The 16,499-nt window shown below is 38.7% G+C and overlaps 1 protein-coding gene across 1 annotated transcript in view; it reads right to left on the bottom strand.

Annotated features, from left to right (window-relative positions):
- The window catches only part of Fam204a (family with sequence similarity 204 member A), a 29,172-nt gene extending 12,981 nt beyond the window's left edge, over positions 1–16,191 (bottom strand). The window contains exons 1-6 of the mRNA XM_032892222.1: positions 16,127–16,191; positions 10,815–11,071; positions 10,244–10,331; positions 10,100–10,130; positions 9,817–9,916; positions 1,275–1,364 (exon numbers count right to left, since the gene is read on the bottom strand). Coding sequence (XP_032748113.1) covers positions 1,275–1,364; positions 9,817–9,916; positions 10,100–10,130; positions 10,244–10,331; positions 10,815–11,063 — 558 coding nt within the window. The 5' untranslated portion in view covers positions 11,064–11,071; positions 16,127–16,191. The remainder of the gene's footprint in view (positions 1–1,274; positions 1,365–9,816; positions 9,917–10,099; positions 10,131–10,243; positions 10,332–10,814; positions 11,072–16,126) is intronic.
- Between the last annotated feature and the right edge of the window lie 308 nt (positions 16,192–16,499).

Raw genomic sequence — 16,499 nt, 5'->3', positions numbered from 1 at the left:
CACCTACAGAACCTGAATGCACAGGCAAATGGCCTGCTGTCAACAAAGAGTGGAGAGCAGACTGCAGAGTAGCAGTTTAGGTGTGGAGCTTCCGTTTTCCAAGATGGAGACTTCTAGAGACAAGTAGTGGGAGAATCTGCACAGTGGTGTGAGTGTGTTCGATGCTACTCAGTTACACAGCTATACTAAATTATACTCAGTTACACATGTATATACAGAAATATTATTGTGACCAATTATTCTTAAAGATTTAAGACAAACTTAAAATCCTTCAGCCTTTCTTTTGAATTTGTCTAATCCACACATAAAAATCCACAAGGTTTTTTAAGGGCTGCATGTAAAAACAGGCAAAAATTCACACACACACACACACACACACACACACACACACACACACACACACACACACACACTCATGATGGCCATAAATGGTGGGTTTTTAGACAACTGATGATGGATAAGTGCAACCATATTTCCATAGAATAATCTATGAAATAGAACTTTCTAATTTCTAATTAGAAAACAGAAAAAAACCAAAAAACAAAAAACAAAATGAAACAAAAAGTCTGTGAGTTAGAACACTAAGAAATGGCCAGCAATTTGCATAGATGAGTTATGATGCTTTTTATGTGACTGAACACCAAGGAGTGCTGTGTGCTATGTAGACAGGGAGTCAAGTACTAAGAATACAAACTAGGAAGTAGATTTTTCACGTTTTTCAGTGTATAAAGCAAAAGAAACTATAGAACAGGGAAATACAGTAAGTGTGAGTGACAGGTCTACCTCCAAGAACATGAGTCAGAAGCATCTTGTGACCTTCTACAGCTGGAAATTATATTAAACTATATTTAGTTTTACACTACTACAGACTATGGGAGAATTAGCTGAAACCCCACAAAACTGACCTGTATGTACAGAATCTACAGTAAGAGACAGTAAGCAAGGACTAGGAAAAGGCTGCAGGGTGTGACTGCAGAACACATAGCTGTACCCAGGGGGGATAAACTGAGCTAGACACTACGGGAAAAATAAAGGCACCCTTCGAATCATGCCTGAAAAACAACACCAACCTCAAAAATAGATAAAGCAAAAAATCTGCTGTAGGCCAAATAAAACTAGGATCAAATATCAATTATGTATAATTTTCATCCTAAGTTTTAGACCAGAATAAATTTAAAGCAATAAAGTCAACATAAAACCTAGATTTCAAAGCAAACAGTCGAATGGGAGAGAAGTATGAGGGCAAAAAGAGAGCTGGACAGAGTCTGACTTACCTCTCGAGTAGCTAGCTGGTTGCTGAGCTCCTCAGCCTTCTCAACATCCCACTCCTCCACAGCCTGGTCAATGCTCTTCTCAAGGCCTGACTACAAAGGAAAACCAAAGACAAGTTACGAGAAGGAAAGACAGTTAATCACTTGCTAACCGAGACTGCACAGGACTACAGCAAATGCCTCTTCCATTCACCCCCTCAATACCCCTATGCAGGTCTGCATCAACTCCCATTCATGGATGTTTCTGAAACATTCCATGGCTACTCAGGGTCCCCAGATTTCTCAAGCTAACAGTAAAAAGGAAATGCAAATTCAGATTGGGGGGGTTGGGGATTTAGCTCAGTGGTAGAGCGCTTGCCTAGCAAGCGCAAGGCCTGGGTTCGGTCCCCAGCTCCGAAAAAAAGAAAAAAAAAATTCAGATTTGGGGGTTGGGGGAGGTGGAACCAGAGACTAATAACAGTAATGTTAATGACAGCCAGGGATCAAAATTATGGAGTGTTCACCAGATGATAGCACCTGGGCTTATTCTACAAATGCTGTCACTTGCACTCTTACATCTCCATGAAATGTTAGCCTGTTTGCAAGAGGTAGAAATAGCCATAAATTACTCGACTTGGCTGACATCAGTCTGTAAGGTGTAAAGCCAGGTCTGCACTCTGAATTCTCAACCACAGCCCATTCCTGCAGCTCAACACTTCACTCTATAGCCTTTCACCATCTTCAACTAGGTCTGCTAAGCTGACTACTATACAGAGAAGAAAGCAACAAATAATTATTTTATTTTTCTATGAAAATATTTTAATTTACTAAAAATACTTCAAGAAATCAAAAATTTAAATGTCACAGAATTACTAAACTAGGTAGGGCTCATTACACACTTACCAAAAGACACTCGGATGTAAACAAGGTCTAGCTGTGAATAGTTACTACAGAACACAGAAGTTTTACGTGATCTAATATATGCTTCTTGGAAGACAATCTTATCTTAACAGTTGCCACCTATTCTTTCATTTCAACACAGTAAATCTTGGACCTCATACAAACTTCCTCCTAATATAACAGCAAAAATGCTGAGAAAAGCTCTTCCTGCAGTAAATACTTGATCACAGCAGTCAAGAGAGGGTGATTTTGCATTGCTGTACTGCTGTTGAGATGATGATTTTAGTAACTGCAGCGTAACCTACCTAAGAGGACTAGCAGCAGAAGCTAGTGAGTCCTTCACCTGACATCTGGGTAAGATTTCTTATCACAACCCACCCAAAGACTTAAATAGTCAACCAGCTTCCCACAGTAGCTGGAGACATCCATTAAACTAACTGCCTTTTGTTATCTCTGACTCAAGCCACATGATTCTAATGCCTGTACTCCTGTACAATCTCCAGAAATTTCCTTGTCTTGTTTGTCTGTGGAATTCTTCTCAGGCTGGTGCAAATACTATGGCGGACTCTTTCCAAATACATTTCATTCTCAGGAAGCTCTGACTGTGCCACTCCCACTGAGGTCTGTGCACCAGCTCTCACCTGCCAATCGTGCAAATCTACAAACTGTTTATTTGGGTTCATGAAAAGCTAAGCTAAGGATCTTGTACCAGAATGTAGATCAACTACCTGGCTGACAGGTTTATCTCTCTCAGCCTCATCTATAACAACGCTATACTTCCTAATCTCTGGCCACATGTGCCGTCTTATTAATGTTACCAGCACCTCTGACATACTTTCCTTAAAAAAAAAAAGCCTTCCAATGTTTTCAGACTCATATCAGACATTACTCAGTATGCTGCCTTACAGACTGAACCTTGTCACCTTTCCTCATGTCCGACACCAAGCCTGCATCACTAAACTTTGTATCTGTACCTTTAAACTTGTTCCTCTGACATACTATCTTTCTCCTTTCTTGGGTTCTGTTTAATAAAGGCAAACTCTATGTACAGTAACTAGCTTGGAGTACCCCCAAATCACACCCAGTTCCTTCCACGCAGGAGGCTTTCACTCAGTCAGTACTAGGGCACTCAAGTTGCAGTGCAGTAATCCATGTCTGCAGTAAGAACAGAAGGAACCAACCTATACTGAAGCCCTGAAAAGAATTCCATGATAGTAACATTGAAGTAATAATGCTCTTACAAGCAAAAAGGGATAATATACTGTCATGCTTATCAATACAAATTTATCTGCAACAAATAAAAACTGTATTTCTTAGGACTGGACCCATGGCTCAGCAGTTAAGAATACTTGCTAAACTTCCAGTGAACCCAAGTTCAGATCCCAACACCAAAGTGAGGGCTCACAACTGCCTGGAATTCAAGTTCCAGAGGATCTGACACTTTTTCTGACCTCTGTATCTCTTCAGGGTTCAAGGGTATCTTTATCCTGAGCTCTCAGTATAGTACAATTAGAGGTTTACAGTCCCCATTTAGAACATCATATTTAATCTATAATGGAAATGAAGTTATTTATTTATAAAACGGAAATACAATAGCATTTTACTCCCTTTGCAGAATAAAGATTTCCTCAAATGCCTCTGAGACAGATAAAGTATATGTTAATATCAAATTTAATTTTCTTGTATCACAAAGTCTGAGGTAGCTGAATTCCTTAATTCATTGTTTACCCAAGCAATCACCCAGCCTAGCTCCACTCTCCCACCTTCGTAACCTGTTCACTAATCCTCCCTTAAAACTGCCACATGTGCTCCCTTCAGATTATCTAGGCTTCTTACCTTACTGCATATAGTGCCCAAAGTAACCAACAGATCCCAAGACATATTTAACCATTCTATTGAATCAACTTGTTAATGTCCCTCTGCTACATAGAGCTATAGCTTAGCACTGAATGTCAAACAGGGAAGGGAAAACTCCTTCATCATAGAAAATCTTATAAATTGCTGAGCTTAAATAAAGTTTCACTTGAAAATAAAATCAGGCTGGAGAACATCTCTTGGTAGTAATGCCTAAAATAAATCAAACCCTGGATTTGATCCCTAGCACTGCCTGTAATCTAGCATAACAGTGACACACACTTGAATCCAAGCATTTGAGGGGTGGATATAGGAGGAGAAGCTCAAGGTCCTTGAAGGTACATTCCTTTAATCCCAGCAAAAGAAGGCAGAGTTCAAGGCCGGCCTGGTCTCCAATGAGTTCCTGGAGACCCAGAGAGCTAGTAGTAAGACCTTGCCTAAAACAAACAACAAATAAACAAAGTTGTTTAAGGTCCTCCTTGACTCCATAATAAAGTATGAGGCCAATCTGGACTTGTCTCAAAGCCAAATAAAGGAATCAGTTAACGTTCCAGTCTACCTTACCACCACTCAACCAATCCCCATTCCCCTAAGAATTCAGAAGAAATGTGGTCAGGGCTGGAGAGATGGCTCAGCGGTTAAGAGCACTGTCAGCTCTTCCAGAGGTCCTGAGTTCAATTCCCAGCAACCACATGGTGGCTCACAACCATCTGAAATGGGATCCGATGCCCTCTTCTGTGTGTCTGAAGACAGCTACAGTCTACTCATATAAATAAAATAAATTAAAAAAAAAAAAAAAAAAAAGAAGAAATGTGGTCACAGTTCTATGTGCTTACTCTTAACCCTCAGCTTCCCAAAGACAGTAAGATTATTGGCTTGGATGAACAAAACTTATTTCTAGAAATAAAATCCTAAGTTTCTACTACAATTTCAACTTTGTCTCCAATAACAGTTCTTTTAAAAGATATATAGATATAATATACACACATATATATGTACGTGTGTGTGTGTGTGTGTATATATATATATATATAAACTGATTTTTGAATTTTTTTCTTCTTTCATACAATCTCAATCTATCTATCTCTATCTCTGCCGCCCCCCTCCCAGCCCCCAGTTTTGTTTTAAGACAGGGTCTTACACTGTACCCCAGGTTTGTAAAAGTAAAAGTATCTTTTATTCTCCTGTACTAATTATCATCTTGGAGGCATACTGCCTCCATCTGCTAACCTAGGCCTAGCCCTGGAAGCTCCTAGCCTCTGTACAATTTTACTTAAGCCTACAATGTTTTCAGCCTCTGAGACTTATTACTGGGTAAGTTCACCCCTTCCTAGTTCTTTCTGAGCTCTGGCTGGCTGGTCAACTCAGTTGTTCTGGCTCAAAACTCCTTTCCACATTGGTTGATTCAAACTGGCTTCTCTCTTGGCCTCTGGCTTTCGCTCCGCTAGGTCTCAAACTAACTGTGGCAATATGGTCTCATCTTCTATGCTCCTTCTCATTTTCTGGCTTGTTCTGTTCTCACTTGTCTCTAGCTTGTTCTCTCTTCTCTCTACAACCATCCCCATAAAACTGCCTCTTCTTCCTCTCTGCACTGCTCAAGTAGCTTCTCTTTCCTCGCTTCTCCTTAGAGTTGGGCATATCCCATTCTGTCAACTCCTTCTCTAGTTTCTCACTCTGTCTGCTACTCAATTAGACATCACTTTCAAACTTTCAAACATTCCTTGTTTGGAAGTAAAGGCGTGTACTAAGGGCGTGTCTATATTCCAGCCAAAGAGATTAAAGGTGTGTACTAAGGACTGAAGCACAACACACCAGAAACAGTTCTTTGTTTTCTTTTTTCAGTGAAAAACACAATCTCAGGGTTCACAGTGTCATCAAATATCCTGCAACGCAGGTTGGCTGGAAAGTTATTGCCCTACTCACATCTCTGAGTGCTGAGTTTATAGGGATAATGTATGTATGATGCCTGGCTTGTTCTTATAATTTACTAAAAGTAAATAGAATTGCTTCTTTGGGCTCTGAAAATTTTTTATTCTATTGTGTATCTATTAAGAATAAACATTTCAAATACATTCAAAATTCCTTTATTATACATGCCCATCACCATTAAAAGACCATAAGTTCATAGCACTTTGCCTAGAATGCTGCTGAGAAAGTCAAACGAAGTAAATCTTCCAATCAAGAACTGAGCAATCTGGGGTGTCTCTAAACGTCTATGGCTCTAGTTCTCTCACTGAAATCCGGTAAATATAAAGCCATGCACTCTAAACTATTTAGCCCCTTGTTCAAATACAGCAACCATCCATTAAATATTAAATGTTGCTCTTATCTCTGATATCAAGATGACTTTTCAGTGAGGTTACAACTCCAGGGGCTTAGATCCTAGACTCAAGAATTCAACTCTAGGTTAGTAATTTGTAATCAAACAGGATTTAAGATTCCAAGCTTTTTGGACTTTCAGAAAGACCCTCAAAGAAGTCCTGACTTACACAAGTCTATCATACCAGAAGAGAAGCTCGAGCTGCAGGCTATTACTATAGCTGCAGTGCCTTACTGTACTCGCCACAGTTTTTACTTGAATGAGAATTAAGCATAAAACATCAGAGATCAGGTATGTTTAGGAATGGCAATTTGGCTACAAGTAGAAATTTTACCTAAAGACACTATGTAAAAGGTTCAAATAAGACAACAGCTGACCTCTAATCAATAAAGCTGTCCTACAAATGTCCAGAATGCACAACAGTAAACGTATGTGTGTGTAGGATTTCCCAAGCATCAGGCTTAGGGACTCACTCCACATGTGCACATGAGGGATTCCTTTCAATATGTGACTAAAGCTCTTTAAGCCCAACTACATCACACTGTATTTTTATATAAATCTAACTTAAATATTTATTTGGACAATATATTCAATCTCTAAAGTATAATACAAATAAATTATTTACTGAAATTTGTTTAATTATGACTGAATTTAAATATCTAGGAGCAAAATGATGTAATTTTTCCATAAAGAAGAGGAAGGAGTGAGATATACATATAAATCTAAGTTATATATTTAGAAGTTAGTTACATGTGATGATTTTGTTATTTTATATATAAGTCACATAAAATTAAGTTAAAAACTAAACTTATCTATCACTTTAGAAAAATTCAGATTGGGGTAAATGAGTTAAGTTTAAGTCTTACATCTTATCTGCTGTTGGTTTTAAGCCACGTAATACTACCTTCTGTTTCTTCAACTATCTTAAGAGGTTAACATTGGCCCTCCTACAGAAATCATCACAGGACCATGAAAAACACTGCGACTACTCCACCAAGTTTTCCCAAAGCCCTGTAGCTGCCTCCCCATGCATTCAAGACAGTTAGGTTTTGATCTCGTCTGTGTACTAGAGTTCCATATAAAGGTCTAAATGGAAAAAGTATTTGCCACAAATAAAAAGCTTGATAAAGCTAATCTATACAACAGCACTTTCCTCTCATGAGTAACATTAAACATCAAAGACAGTAATTCTAAAACAAAGTTGATAAAAGTACCTATAGTTTTCATTTGATATACCCAAGACTACTTCAACAATGATACTAACTAATAAAACTGAGTCAACTATGGAATACTTGAGACATTTATAGTGAAATGAATGAGTAAAATTTACTCTTCATAAACTCCCATGTAGATCTGAAATAATTATGCTTTGTTTACAGAATTATTGATATCTATTACATCTGTATTTAATACAAAGAACACTTTAATACAGCATTGAATATTAGGAAGACTATATTTAAAAAACTTACAAACGTCTCTACACTGTCTGGCAAGCAGGTGACAGCAGTGTTACAGTACACATTCTGGGCTGAGCATCAGTTTGGCTTGGCAGGACGCCAAGGAAGGGTATGATAGACATGAGATTAAGAAGTTTTGTTTTGCTTTACTGTTCTTGAGGGTTGAGTGAAAACAAAATAAAAAGACTCTATGGTAACAGATCAGCCTCTGCTCCTGAGAATATAATGCTAGGCTGGAAATCCGTATTTGTTTACACTGCACCACATGTCTGCATAGTCCCCATCAGATTCCTAACTATGTGTTGGACTTACATGTATTCATAGCTTTTATCACGGTGTCTCCAGTATGGACAATTTGCTTTTACTTTTATTAAAGTTTATTTACTTTGCTGGTCTCAACAAAGAGAAAACTCGGCAGGATACCAAAAAGAAGCATCATGTAAAAACCATGACCCCAACCTAAAGAGTGAGTGCAGACTGCTGGCATGCAATTACACTCAACCCCCAAGAGACTGCTGAAATCATTCAGCTGCACTAAATCCTTCCTTTCCTTTCATGCCTGCATACTTGTAGAATATTAAGTGCTAGCTAGATATAAGCCTGGCCAATACCAGTTTCCCTGGTCAGAAGACCCATAACTTTCCTCCCCGGGTGTCATCTATGCAGAGAAATCTGCAGGAAGAGTCCAAACTTAAACAGTGGATGCACCTGTGACTACAATCAGACAGACTCACAGCAATTTCTGCTAAACCGAGTTCACACTTTTAGCTGCTGTTTTGACTTTTCTAGAATGCATGTAAGACTAAGTGCTAGGTGCTAAGATGGCGTTCTTCAAATGACAGGATGAAGAGTCCTCATAACTCCACACAAAGTCTAAATTCTACATGAGTAAGAGCTCGTCCTATCTAGTCAGGACTGAGATTATACAACTTATAGGAAATTATACAAACATACATACGGTAACATAGCCCCTTAGTCCTCTAGCCCTAGGAGCTCTGGATTCTCATGCTCTTAGGCTCTGCCAATACTGCCTCCCTACCTTGAATACATGGTTTGTTGCTTCAAGGCCTGTCCTCATTTCCAGAGATTAACAACTACAAACACACACCACAAGCTCACACACTGCTCTGAACCTCCACCTCATGACAGTCGTCAATCACTCTGTTCCTGTGTTAACACTCCTGTCCCATGAGTTCTAAATAGGTTCTACTCTACATCTCCTTTCCTCCTAACTTTTCTCAACTTTCTAACTAGAATCACTGTGTGTGTGTGTGTGTCTGTGTGTGTGTGTGTGTGATCACTTGAAAAGACCCACTAGTGCAAAGGTAAATACTTCCATTCTACTTTCCCATTAAACTGCAAAGCGCTCAACTTTTCTCCATCCTCATCCGCATCATTCTCACTCAGGACCACGATCTTGTGCTGAGTCTGCTGTCATCATTCATTGCCACTGCATCACTACCTACCTACTCTCCACAACACTCAGGGCATCTTTAAGCTTAAGTTAGATCATGTCACTCTCTTAAAGGCCAAGTGCACTGCAAATAAAGCCCACTTCCTAAGTCTCTGAGGTCCCATCCATGTTGGGCAATTCTCCAGGATTATCTTGAGTCTTTGAGCTATCCTCCTCCTGACTTCAGTCCAGCCAATCTAACCTTCCCACTAAAAAACAAACAGGTCTCACACTAACCCTTCCTCTAGAGTCCTCACCAATGTCTCAGTACCTCAGGATGGTCATCACATAAAGGCTTCCACCACCCTCCAAGTCTCAGTGAGATGGCCTCTTACAATAGCTTTCTTTCACTACCCAAGGCAAAGGGAGTGAGGCTTTCACAATAATATTTTTACAACTTGGTCTTTTGAACAGTTTAAAACTAGATAGTCACTTGTTTATCTAGCATCTTTTTAGTACACAGCAGGAAATTTTAAGTTTCTAAATATATGAATCATTGAACTAGTATTTTAGGCATGGCTAATCAAAAATATGTCCTGTTAGCTAAGGTAGAATAATACAATAAATACGAAAGGTTCTTACCTTCTCAACTTTTTTCTGTTTAACAGGGGGTTCAAATCTATCATTGGCTCCAAAATACTGAGTAAGCTCTTTCCACTGGGTCTCACTTGAGGACTGCTCGCTGCAAGGAGATAAATCAAGTGTGTGCATAAATTAGGGCTCTTTTTGTCTATTTTTAATTGGTTGCAATAACTACACTTCAATGACTACTTCTCATGTTTGATCATTACCAAAAGTAAGTAGTACAGCAATCTAGAAAATTCCACAACACTGCTGAACAGTAACTACTTTAAAATCTACCTACCTGGAAGACTCCTTTTCACTCTTCGATTTGCCTAAAAGGAATTCAGAGTGTCAATACTTAATTATGCAGCTATTATTTAAGATGTTAACTCAATTAATCAGCCTAGGTTAGCACAACTAACAACCTTAATTTAAAAATAAACACCTTTTTTGGAGCGTTTTCTTTTTTTCTGTCTGAATCTTGGCGTTGAATTTTTCTGTTCAGAATTTTTTTTATGCAATTCTTGAAATTTCTATGTAAAAAGAGAAAAAAATGTGTGTGCGTGTGTATGTGCACTGAGATAAACATACAGTTTAAAAATGAACAGGCGCTGTTAAATAAAATCCTATGCTCTGCCATTTCTAAAGACACCAACTAAGGAATTCTGTTCTTGAGGCTACTTCAGTCCTTACAACTCTCAGTTGAATTGGGACATTCACTGGTTTTGATATAAGCTGTTTGATAATGGAGAATGAAGCTCAATAACTCATATAATTAAAGGAAGAAATAAAGAAATAAACTCATTTATCATGTTAGGTAGATAATCCTATGAAGTAGATAATCCTATGAAGGTTTTACTACTTCTACTTATGTAAAATAAAACGACTCAAAGTACCCAATAGTAAAAGCATTTTAAGGCCCTTCTGCTGTCTGTTTTATCCCAACATATTTTACACAGCAGAGAACACATGTGCACATGCATACTTTGCTAACGACACGGAGGTTGGAAACCTACATTCCACATGTTCAGGGAAATCCCAGAAGGACACTTCTCATATGCATCTGCATCTGCACCAGTCTGTGTCCCCATCTCTGGCTGGCCTGCTGGGCAGTCTGACACTGCTGGCTCCTTATTGCTGCCAGTCTCTCCATCTTCCTGTGAATTATGTTCTGAAGGCTCTGGGTTCTTCAGTGTGATTTCATCTTCAGAATCTGACTCAACATCGCTCTCATTTAGTCCAGGAGGTAACAGCCCACTCCACATCTCTTCTTCTAATAGGAGAAAGGGAAGGATGAATTCAAACTCAAACAGTAGCCATATTTTAAAACCACTAACAGACACCACAGGAGACCAATATGTCTGCCAATGATCTAAGGACAGCCAATTTAAATTTTACAATCTAAAATGGGTTTTAAATTTAAAATGGATAAAACAGAACCTTGGCTTTCTAAAGTATAGTTTATTCTGCCTAAACAAAACTCAAAAGCACACATGGTTCAAGAATGTCAGTAAGAACTAAAAACATGTATTTTTTAAATTTTTATTTTGTTTTGTTGTTCTTTTACTAACACAGGGCCTTCCTCTAGAGGCCAGGTTGGCCAAGAATTCCTGAAGACCTTCCTGCTTCAGCCTCCTAAAAGCTTCAATTATACACACACAGCATCACAGCTAATTTAAAGCTTAAAACACCATGCGTCTCACTGTACCCATAAAAGGACAAAATAAAGGTGGATGTGTCATATATAACTTTCATAAGGTGCATTGTCTAAGAAGCAAGGAAACAAAGAAAAAACTAAGTTGTGAATCTATGTTTTAAGGGGTGCAGTAGTGTGTGCCAATAGGATGGCTTAGCAAGCAAAGGCACTTGCCGCAACCCTGACGACCTGAGTTCCCTCACACAATAGATGAAAAACAACTCCTTCAAGATGTCCTCCAACCTCTATCTGTGTGCTATGGCATGGACACCCACACCCACACATATATAATACAAAATGTAAAAAAATATAATCAATAAATTAAAAGTGTGGCGGCAAAAAAGATATTCTAGTTTTAAATCTTATACTGTTTGGTAAAAAACAAATAAACAAATGAAATATAAATCTAAAATTCAGCAGGTATACAGCTTTCTTGAGTAACAATCCTATGTATTTTGGAAACAAGTTCAGCATAGTATTTGGCATTATCTGTATTGACCAATGGTATAATCGTTAAGTTTCATAAAAATGACTTTTAGAATTCATGTAATCAAGTGCAATGATTATCAAAGTTTCATTTGATATCCATAGTGTAGCCTATTTTTTCATACAGCTGAGCTCAGGCCCGGTACATTTCTCATGATTCCTCATCAGTCTGAAGGAGAACAGAAAGCCACCTTGCTGGATGTCCTCGTTCTCTGCAGGTCACAGGTATCAGAACCTCCGCATGACCCTGAATCACATATTTCTTGTAAGGACCTCCCCAGATTTAAAGAAGCAGTGTTTTTGTGTTTTAGCACAGGTTTATCAGTCTTCGATTTTCTGAAACATTCTCTTACTTTTAAAAAAGACTCAACTAGACTCCTGGTTCCAGTTCCACTAGAGGAAGAAGGAAATCACTTAATAACCCTGAGCCTCGGTTTCTTCATCTTTAGCGCAGGATAGCTACACTGGCTAGTCTGAAGAGTAAGTGAGATCCAACACTCAACAGCACTCAGGAGGTTCTAGGGGCTCAATTAACGTTTGCTGTTAAATTAAAAAAAAAAAAAAACAAACTTGAAGTGTGCATTGAAAAAAACCCAATAAATGTTCAGTGGTTCTTGCTATTATTTCTGTAGCCATGAAATGAATTTTTATCACTCCTAATATGGAAGAACCCAGAAGACACCTTTAAAGCTTCTAATATTTGTGGTGTTTCATTTATCAACTGAAATGAACCATGCTACCCCCTGACCTCCAGTCTATCATGAAGCTTTCTCTAAACAAGCCTGGCTCTTGGCCTTCTGAATAGAGCAATGAAACAGGAGACAGTCAAACAATTAATGGAACTCAAATATTAATGTTTCTCATCTATAAAGGTTTCTCTAAATCACTATGTGTAATTTTCTATCCAGAATTTATGTTCAGCTCAAAGTAGAGACCCAAAATTATATGTTTCTTGACTTATTAAAACTGCATCTACCCCTAAACTTGGTCTGAAGGTTTTAAAAGGTGAGATAAAGGAAGTCTTGAGATATGTTGAAAAATATGCCAGCAATGAGAACAAAATACTAAAGCAACACAACATCTAGCTGAGGATACTTGTAACAAATTTCAGACATTTTTTAAAAATTTTTTTATTATATATTTCTTTACTTACATTTCAAAGGTTATTCCTCTTCCCGGTTTCCTGTCCATAAGCCCCCATTCCCTCACCTTCAGACATTTTTTTAAGTATGCCTGGAACCTACTATAGAAGTACTGCCCATGGCAATTTTCACTACACACTAGATACTCTCCAAGACTTTAGGAACCAAAAGCACACAAAAGAGGAGAGAACCAAGAGCTTAACACAACAGTATCTACACATGGCATGGAAATGTCACTCTGCCTGGATCTCAGATAGCATGGCAGACCTCTGAGCACATCTGGAATTTCACAATCTATATCCCGGGCATTCAAATGTGATTTCCCAACAAGAGCAGTCTCGGGTACCCTACAGAAGGTATCTTTCCCCCATCAGTTTTCAGACAGCTACCCAGTTTTCAAGGCTTTCTGAATTGTCTCAAAATTACTTTTACTGCAAATATGGCAACCAAAATTATCTTTAATAATGGTATTTTCCCGGCTTGATAGTTTCTTAAATGGACCTGAAGAAAGAAGAAAAGTTAAAAGAACCTCCTAATACATACTACGAAACTCAAATAGGTATTTAAAAAAAACAAAAAACAAAAACTCTGTCCCTTAAAATCTTTAGTCACCCATCAGTTTCCTGGGATACTGGGGGAGGGGTGGCACAAAACAAGAAGAAAACAAAAACAGATGTAAGGTAGATTAAGGTTTCTGCTGATAAACACAGTAACTGCTGGTAATGAGGCTGTAAAATGGAGCTGTCCACTTAAGAAGCAGTTCAGCTGTAAACTAGCCATTATGGAGCAGCTGACTAGTAATTTATGCCTTGGACCCCTGTTGGAAGATTCTGCCTTCTATTCCTCGCATATACATGTCATTCCTACATTTTCCAATCGGCGTCATATCTGGCCTGCTGCTACTCCTGTTTGGGATTCTCTGAAAAGTGATTATTTCTTTGAAGTGTCTCCTTCATTCCTTCCAGGGTATGTATGTCTTTATTTTAAGGCAGAAAATCCTAGATTAGTCTCTGAGAATATTCACTCAGTCATTCTAAAAAGATGTGGAATACAGACAAACAGAAATTCAATTCTTCTGTATAGATTATAGCCAGGCCCATAGCACAGAAAATGAATTAACTTGTAAGCGTTCAGTTGTTAGCCTGTAACCCAGTATTTAATTTAATCATATCCTCAAGGAAGATGTAAATGAGCCACGGTCCCCCTTTTTTCTAAAGTTTAAAAATCACTTCTTCATTTCTTACACTCATCACCACTGCAGTTAGGATTTATTCCAGCTACAAACTATTTTGTGTACAAGATGGGACATATCTTCTAGTTCTAGGCAGATATCATTTGCTATGAACTGAATGTGTTTATACACTATTCTAAGTCTGAGGGTTTTCTTTCACTACTGAGCACACTTTGGCAGAAAACAATGCATTTAAAACAAAGTGGTTCATCACCTGGTAATCTATGTTTTCTTACAGAGTTTTATAATGAAAGTACTGGAAGTCACTATGATAATTTTCACTATTTTTTTAAATCCAATTATTTCCCTTTCCCCCTGACAGCACAGTATCATTTACCTTTAGTGAGAAAACCTAGATCCAGTAAAGCAGTATTCTTCACCTGTTACCAGAAATGTTACTACATACCTCATTGTTTATAAAAATTTTTAAAAGGGTTTAATAAAAACCTTTCTCTCAAGATACAGAAAAAATACAGAAAAAAAAAGTACCAATTACAAAAGTTCTAGTTTGTGTCAGGTCTGGAGATGACTAGTTACAGGGGTAAAAATGGTCTTGAAAGTCAGATGCCTTCCATCCTGAGCATGGCAGTGGGTCTCCATTCTTTTTACCTCTAAAATGAAGGTGTGATCAGACACCAGTGAGATGTCTCACACACACCTTTAAAATGTGTATGATCATAATGTTCTCAGTGTCCTAAATGCCCAGAGCTGCCTTACTCTTTGATCAATATGCTACTCTCTATCACGTACGCCAATTAAAGCTGCTTCTCTCCTCTACCTCACAAGATGACCAGTTTTCAGAGGCTCTGCACCCGGGCCACTGAAAAGGGGCAGGAAACCAAGTTAAAACAAAAGACAGAAAAGCAGTGAGAGAAAAACAAAGCAGACGTGTCACATATGGCATACAAGCCAAAAGGCAGGCATTAATCTTCACCACAACACTCATTAGAAATTAACAGCAACCCTTTTTACAACTGGCCAAATCACTGTGATTCATTTATGCCTGATGGCTTTAAATTATGAACTTTTAGAGGGCAAAGTTGGTGATGAATTCTTGGAGACAAAGATTTAGGGGACGGGGTAAAACAGTGGTTCTAGGATGTAATAATATGTTGGTGAAATTTATTAATTTTTCTGCACTTTTTGCATATGAAAAACCAGGGAAGATATTATACTAAGTAACACACTGAGAGTCACATTTAGAAATTTGAGAAATGTATTTCTAGACCACTGAACTGCTTACATGCAATACCCAAAGGATAAAATCTGCACATCCAACAGATTTTCTGTCTCTACTATGACAGAATTTAAACTGCATTTTCCATCAAGTGACTGTCTTATGTATTCGATTTTAAATAATTACAAACATCTAAATTTAATCGTACTTGTAAAATAGTTATAACCGCCATCCTCTAACCTATAACAGTATAATAATTTAGTTTCCGAACTTTGGAGTTAGTTAACTGACGGACTTTTAGGCTTAAGGTATCAACACTAAGTAAATGTCTTATTTATTGTTACAAAATGTGTTTCTTTTTCTCCCAAACTACACAGAAAACACGAGGGAATCTCGGGCCTGAGTTCAGATTTACTCCACATAAACTATTTACTTAAGCGGAATTTTTTTTGTTTTTTTATTTTCAAGGGTGGGTGAGTATGAATTAAAACAACGTTTACAGCTAAGGCCTGGAAACCACTTTTTCCCCGAGACCCTCTCTACCTTGTATGGAAAGATTTAAACTATGCAATCCATGCCACTGTACAAATACTTACAAAGTTCAAGACTGAGAGGATGGCTTTAAAAGGCACACCCCTTCCCGGGGCCGGCAACCTGGAACTCTGCCGCACTCGCCGGGTGGGAGGCCGCGCCACCTTCAGCTCTCGAGCCCTGTCAGAATCCGCACCGGGACGCCGGGAGGGCGGGGAGCGGCAAGCCCCGCACTGGTTAGCCGAAGTCGCTGTCCTAACACGGCGAGTGCACCAGGAACCCGCTTCTGCGCTCGCCGGGGACAGGACGGCTACCTCACGATGCCGTCGGAGCCCAGCGGGCCCGCCCGAACCCAGAGTTTTCCTAGCCCACTCCGGCGTCTGCACGGAATATTTGCAAGAACGAGCCGCCCGGCCTCCTGCGTCACCCTCACTGCCT

The sequence above is a fragment of the Rattus rattus genome, chromosome 2, assembly GCF_011064425.1.
Source record: "Rattus rattus isolate New Zealand chromosome 2, Rrattus_CSIRO_v1, whole genome shotgun sequence".
NCBI classification, from domain to species: Eukaryota; Metazoa; Chordata; class Mammalia; order Rodentia; family Muridae; genus Rattus; species Rattus rattus.
Note: the sequence above shows the minus strand (reverse complement) of the source record. Positions and strands in the feature narration are given on the sequence as shown.